This window comes from Mastomys coucha, unplaced genomic scaffold (genome assembly GCF_008632895.1).
Source record: "Mastomys coucha isolate ucsf_1 unplaced genomic scaffold, UCSF_Mcou_1 pScaffold20, whole genome shotgun sequence".
Lineage (NCBI taxonomy): Eukaryota > Metazoa > Chordata > Mammalia > Rodentia > Muridae > Mastomys > Mastomys coucha.
Genome location: NW_022196903.1, coordinates 82,405,108 through 82,412,308, shown reverse-complemented (window position 1 = coordinate 82,412,308; position 7,201 = coordinate 82,405,108). Strand labels below are relative to the sequence as shown.

Below are 7,201 nucleotides of genomic sequence, written 5' to 3'. Positions count from 1 at the left end.
CTCTGTTACTATAAAAACTTCATGAAACTTGGACATTGGGACGTGGAATCCTGAGTGGCCTGAATTCATGTTCCCAGGCCATGGTCATTCATATTTAGCTCCAGAATAAATGATCTCTTATCCCCTTGGGGGTGAGCGCTGTGTTTTTGGACACTCCCTCTTTCCATCTTCCCTCCTTTGTTCACCTTGCTCATTCATCCCTTCACAGCCTCCTGCATCCGTTCTCACACATTCTCTCACTCCCTGTATCCACTTATGTATTACTTTTCCCTTTGCCCCTCCTCCCACTCAGTCCCTTTCTCCCTCTGTAGTCCCACGACACAGAATCTCTGGGGATCCTCTGGATATCAGATAGGAACATGCCCTTCTCACCTCATGACCCTTGTAAGGGACAGTGGGCTGCCCAGAGGACAAATGGCCTATCATATCCAATGGGGCGGGGTAGTGATCGAGAAAGCAAGAATGGGATAGGGAGGCGGTCAGTGATGGATGGTACAGCTTGGAAACAGCTCACAGCAGGGACTTTGGCCTTTAGTAAGTGGGGGACTCAAGAGACCTTTGCATTAGTGGAGACTTCACTCCTGACTTGGCAGGGTCCCGAGGGAGCTGGTGTTCCCTAGCTCTGATTTTGTCACGCAGGCACATGATGCACTCATGTCCCTGTCCCTGCTCCAGAAGATCACTTCCCCCCTTTTAGTGTTAGTGATTCTTTAACCAGACACATATGCATCTCTAAATGAAGTCATGCATGAAGGCTGCCAGCCCAGGTGCTGGCATTTGGTCAGAGTGAAAGTGGGCCAGTCTGATTCTGGTGACACTTTGAAAGCAGAGCTGTTTGGTCAGGAGATTGTGGGGAGCAAGGGGAGGTGCCCAGGAGGCCAGCGACAGATGCTCTGGATCATCCACAGCCAGGGGACAGGCATGAGTAAAGATGGGGTGTGGCCATGCTAGGTAGCCAACATAACAGCAAGCTGTTAAGGCTGCCTGAGCACAGGGGGTGGGGCGGGGGTACTATCCTCTAGCATGACCCCCCTCCAAGAATGGAGGGGAGAAGAGAAAATCCATGCATCTAGTTTGACAATTGTCCCTGAAAGGACTGCTGAGTCCTCGCCAGGTGACTGGCACACGACTTCATTGCTTCAAGCACAGGCCTGAAGTCCTCTTAGCAAGAGGGTTGACGCCCAGGACGAGAGGCCAGGCAGACAGACAGACACAGGGCTCTCCAAAAGCACGTGGTTTATTATGGTGAGCTGTAGTGCACATTGGTTTCTTTAGTAATTCTAAGCCGATACAGGTTCCCCACTAGGAGTATACATGGGGAGTGACTGGGCACGGTGACGGTGACGAACCAGTGAGCCACTGTGATTCTTAAGAGAGTTACATTAGCAATCAGGAGAGAAAGGGAAGTGTGAGGTGACCCCGAGGCAGGATGTGAGCAGAGCACCCCCGCTGCTCCCATGGCGGTCCGCAGGACACCCAGAAGCTGAGGGGCCATGGTGGAGGGAGGCTGTCCCTCTACCTCTAAGGAACTGGGGCTTAGTGATTGAGATGATCCACTGCCTGCAGGTGGCACCTTTTCCTTAAAAGCTTTTCAGGCCCTAAGTCCATGGTTGTTGGAGAAGCCCACGGATGTTCTGTCCTTACAGGTTCTGGCTCCCCTCCTTCATCTGGGGAGGACCACCAGTGGTCCCTTGCTGGCTTCCACCTTCTTCAGGGCCAAGCCTTGTGTGTCCTAGCATTTTTTCCACACCCCAGTTCCTCGGCATCCTGGTGATGGGGGATGACTGTGAAGCCCTAACAGTCAGGCTTCCTCCAGTGCCAGGGGCGGAGTCTGTACAAGGCTGGCCTCGCTCTCTACAGACGGAGCCCTGCGCTGGTCCCGAATTTTGTCATGTGGGGGCATGACCCTTACAGGCTTCATAAGACTGTCTCAACTTCAGATCATCCCACCCCTGTTTTTTAGTGTTAGTGATTCTTTAACCAGATACAAATGCATCTCTAAATGATGTCATGCATGAAAACCGCCAGCCCGGGTGCTGGCATTTGGTTTGGAAAAGTGGCGTTGTCAGCATGTGCTTTTGGGAGCAGCCTTGGGTGGCTCCTGGTAAGAGTCACAGATCTGGGTACAGTAGTCTGCTGGAATGGATTCCTTTTTTTTTTTTTTTACTTAATGGAGAGCAGAAATACCCCATGCCTGTCCACTGCTGTCCAGGGTTCCCTGAGCAGGAGGGAGTGCTGGCTGTCCCTCTTCACACACTCTTTCTATCTTTATTTTCTAAAGAGAAGGAGAGCTAAGAGGGGGCCCTGAACAGCTCCTGGGCCCTTCCTTCCCTGCATGCAGTGCTTGGGCCCTGCTGAAGGGCACAGTGACCTTATGACCTATAGTAGGTGGTCAGCCTCTGACTGCTATGCCTGGTCAGGGCCACCAGAGGGGGCAGAGGGCCTTCCCCAGGACCTAGAATAAACTCCAGAAAGGACGCCCCAGATTCCACCTTCCTGGAGGCCCACCCGCCCCTTCCAGCAGCCGGGCAGTTCTCCTTGGCAGCAGCGCCCCTTCCCAGGGTTCTATGTGCATTAACATGACTCCTGAGGTAACAGCAATGCCCTCTGTAAAGATGGAAGTGCTCCGAGAGAGCAGTGAGCCCCAGTTATTGCTGGCGCTAAGTGAGGCCTTTGGACGGGCACCTGAGAGGACGGGGGGCTTGGGTTTCACTGCTTCAGGGTAGCCTCTATGAGGCCTGGCCGGGCCATCGTGCTGCAGTCTGGAATGGGGTGCAGACGGCTGTGGCCCCTGTCTGCGGATAGTCATTGAGTGCTCTGTGCTGTCCCTGGCAGGCAGCCAGCACCATGGCTCCATGGGAGTCTCTCCTGCCACCAGAGGTAGCTGTGCTACTGGCAAGCAACTCCTAGTGGCTCTGGACAGAGGGACTGCCCAGGACCACAGTCCTCCACCCTGAGTCTTCTCTGCCAGCTAGTCCTCAATTAGGGAGCTGGGTCCTCAGACTGGCCCTGTGTGTGGGTACCAGTTCTTCCAAAGCTGCCCAGGCTTAACCCACCCACCCATATAATCTTTAATTTAGAATATACCATATATATTAAACAATTATCTTCAAAGCCACCCTCCTCAGCATGGAGTACTTAGTGACCTGAGAAAAGGTGCCTCTCTAAATACATACAACATGCTGTGGGTACCCAAACTCCCAGCAGGGTGGGAGGGGGGAGTTGCGTGGGGGAGAAAAGCTATTCAGGGCCACCTTCCCTTCCCCCAGCCTGGTTTCCATCTGAAGAGTCACTGACCAGGTCATAGGGTAGTTTCCCATTTTGAGGAAGTGCCTTGGAGGGGCACATGAGCCTGCGAAGGAGCTAGCTCTGGGGTACAGGCCACCTCATCACATGCCAGAGGATAGCCAGTCAGAGAGGATTTGGGACAGGAGGAAAGAGACCTCTGATTATTGCAGGCTGGGATACGGGACTGCCAGAGAGTCCCTGAACCCCATAGGAGCTGGGAGAGGTGGGCAGATGCTGCATTTTTTTAAATTCAGAGGATATTTCCACACAGTCTTCTGTGTAGAAAATATACTCCCTCTTTCATAAAGTGCCTACCCCTTAAGGTAGTGGCCAGTAGCCATCTATATGACAAATTATCCTTTTTTTCCAAAGTAAATTGCACTAGGGTATTAGGATTTCCTCCAATTTGTGATTTTTTTTTTTTTGAGCCAGCCAGCACTGCCCTTCTTCTGCCTGCCTCCCCCAGACCATGAGCTGGTTGCTGGGCCAGCATGTTCAGGGCGGACACCTAGCTCCTGCCGCAGCTATCCTGTGAGACACCCACGTATTTATTTCATGGAGGACGGAGTTGGTCACTTCCGGAAGCTCCTTGTGGAGGACATGATAGGCACCTTCATACATCTGCAATCAGGAGAGACAGAGAATTAGAACCGGTGTGTAGGGCAGGCAGGGGCCAGGAGCGCACAGCGCCATATGCGCTTACTAGGCAGGCATCCCCAAATGTTCCCCCTCCTTCTTTTTTTTTTTTTTTTTGTTTTGTTTTTTGTTTTTTGTTTTTCAAGACAGAGTTTCTCTGTGTAGCCCTGGCTGTCCTGGAACTCACTCTGTAGACCAGGCTGGCCTCGAACTCAGAAATCTGCCTGCCTCTGCCTCCCAAGTGCTGGGATCAAAGGTGTGCGCCACCACTGCCCAGCCCTCCATTTTTTAAAGATGGGATATTGCCATGTTGCTTAAGCTGCCCTGCCTCAGGCTCCCTGGCAGCTGAGAAGGCCGGTATGTGTCTCTGCTTGGCTCCAGCCAGCACCTTCTAATCATGAATTACAATTCTGCAACAGTTGGTTATCCCCTCCTGTTCCCAGGGCTCTCCAGCTGGTGCAGCTTAGAGCCCCAGATCCTTCCCGCCTAGAAGCTCCTGGGTCCATCCTCACACTCCAACCTTCCACCACTCCCCCCAGTTCCCCCACCCCTCTCCCTGCTCACCCACAGCAGTGACACCCATGGCGAGGTCTCCAGGGATCTATCTCACTTGCCACGCCCAGAGACACTTGATGCTTGGCTGTCTCTGGATGACTCTTGGATGTCAGTGTTCAGAGGCAGACCAGTGGTCCCCTCAATCACACCACGGCTCTGTCCTGTCCTGGTCAGCTCCCTCCCTTGCAGGTGGCTCCTTTAGCCCCGGCAGCCTAGTGACCACAGTACACTACATGGCTGACCAGAATGCCCCCAAAGTCAGCCTTCTGTCAGTACTGAGACCCACCCAGTTGCCAACTGCCTTAGGAGTTCTCTTTGATGTCTGCTGGGGTCATCCATCTCAGAGGGGCACTGTAGCCCCCTTGCTTGTACAGGCCCAAAGCCCAGGAGCAGCCTCCAATGCTGGGTAAGGCAATCAACAGGTCCATCGGCCCTGGCTACTTACTCCCCTGTGCCCAACATGTCTCTTTCATTTTGAAATATTCAGCGAGGTACACAGAACATCGAGATACAGCCACCTAACTGCATCTGCGTCTAACCTACCTGTCCTCTTGTCTGTCCCTCTTCCCAGCTCAGGGAACCATCATGTGTTCACAGTGTAGGTTCAGGGATTTAGTCCACACATGCTCATTAAGACCATGCCACTCTTGGCTGTCTGAGCCGGCTCATTTTGCTTTTCAACACATTTATTGTCCTTCAGAAGCCTCCACATGGTGCGGGTATTTCCTGCTTAGGTGGATTTGCATTCCAATGGGCACAGGTGTCTCCCATCTGAAGGCAGCATAGGCTCTGAACAGTGTTTCTCATGGGTTCCTCCTGTGACAGCCTTGTTCTCATGCCTGCTCCCTGTGCCAAGACCAAGTGCTTCCCACCTGTCCTTCCCTTGGTCTAGAAGGTTCTACCATGGCTAGTCTCCCTGACAGCCTGTCAGTTCACGGGAGGGAAGTGTCCTCAAATCCCCCTATCCTGCAGCCCTTGACCTCTATTCACAGACATTCTGAGCATCCATTTTCTCTTACTCACTGAGGTGCAGGCTCCAGGGGAGGGGAAGACTTTATCCAACTGTCCTCGGGACCTCCACAAAGTCAGAACCCAAATAAACAGGAGTTGCAGAAGTGATGGGGAAGTGCTGAACAAGGCAGAACTCCACCCCTGAGCAGCACCCCAGGGGAGGCCCTTGACAATTTGCAAAGATATATGAGTCTCTGCCAGGGTGGTGCAGAGCTGGGAGAAACTGCAGACTGAAGCCCAAGAACCTCAGTTCAAATTCTGACTCTACCACTTTCAAAGAGTCACCTGGCTGTCTTTATAACACAGTGAGGATGTACACCAGGTTATGTGGCACCCACACACTTGTGCAGGTTCGGAGCCTAATGATGTGGGCAAGTAGGTGGGTATGCATCATTTTGGGGGTTATATATTATCTGACTGGTGCCCAGCAGGGTCTCACCTCAATTGGGGTATCTCCTAGTTCAGTGGGACGAATGACATATGCATCTATCTGGACCCAAACAGCATCTGTCTTGAAAGCTGCTGGGTGATATTCTGACTGTTCCTTGTGTCAAACATGTCACACCATCCAATCGCAGCCTGTCTTCAGGGGCCATAGCCACAGGGCCAACCCCAGTAGATAGATACCTTTGCAGACCAGACTCATCCAAGAGCCCCAGAACCTGCGCTTCGGGTTTTTTTTCTTGCCCATACCTTCAGATTTATTCTCTTCCTTTGTTGAGGCTCATTCTGGTGAAGCAATGAACTGGAGAACCATATGCTATTACGAAGTCCATTTACCTCTAACCCCTCACCGATTCTTCCCGGCCAGACTGGTCTGACCCCGGACGACCCCACGACATGGCCTCCCGTCCCTCAACCGTCCCTCACCTTGAGTGTTTTGTCCTGACTCCGGGATGATTCCATGAGCAGGTAGGCACCTTTGCTGTCACAAAGCCGGTCGGCCGAACCCTGCAGCAGCAGGAATGGCAGTGTCAGCCTGGGCATTGCTCGCTCCACCCTCGAGACGGCGTTCAGCAGCTGTATGCCAAAGCACACCTTCAGCCCTGCCCGGCAGACGAGTGGGTCAGAGTCGTACAGGTCAACCTGAGAGGAAGGGATACTGTCAGTTTGTGGGCTCTTAAGAGGGTGGTCTTCTGCCTGCCCACAGGTTGTGGAGACGGGCAACTCATTCAGTTCCTGACTAAACTGTGCTCTGAACTTTTGCACTAAGACCTGAGTTTGTCTCACACAGCTTGGGCTCAGCATACGCCAGGGAGCAGCACCCCCCAAGTTGAGGTGTTCAGGTACCTGATGTAGCTTGATATATTGGTTGAATAGAAACCCCCACACACCCTTCCATGGGCTTCAGTCATCTCTAGATGACTTATCAGACGTAGGCCAAGGACAGCGCAATAGAAATGCTGGGCCTTGCAGAACAGCTAAGAAATGGCTATTTGGATTCTCCCATGTGGAGTCCAAGGATGTGGAGGGCTGGCTGTCTACATAAAGGCCTGTGGGAAATTTCCAGTACTGAGTTGGAGTTTACAAATACGAGCATCAAGAGAACCATGTATGGTGGCACATGCTTATAACCTGTGGGACATCAAAGCTGAGGGAGTTGAGTTCAAGGTCAGACTGACCTTGTTTCAAAAATTATATCTAAAACAAAACAAAATACAGGAACGCCATGTTACCATGTTAGCTTTCGGTTATTTGGTTCCAGAGCAGC

At 52.4% G+C, this 7,201-nt stretch overlaps 1 protein-coding gene across 4 annotated transcripts in view; it reads right to left on the bottom strand.

Annotated features, from left to right (window-relative positions):
- Positions 1–1,219: 1,219 nt before the first annotated feature.
- Positions 1,220–7,201, bottom strand: part of Mgll (monoglyceride lipase) — a 108,894-nt gene continuing 102,912 nt past the window's right edge. For all 4 annotated transcript variants that reach the window (XM_031382508.1, XM_031382510.1, XM_031382507.1 and 1 more), the window contains 2 exons: positions 6,361–6,576; positions 1,220–3,909 (listed from right to left, as the gene is read on the bottom strand). In XM_031382508.1, coding sequence (XP_031238368.1) covers positions 3,784–3,909; positions 6,361–6,576 — 342 coding nt within the window. In that variant the 3' untranslated portion in view covers positions 1,220–3,783. The remainder of the gene's footprint in view (positions 3,910–6,360; positions 6,577–7,201) is intronic.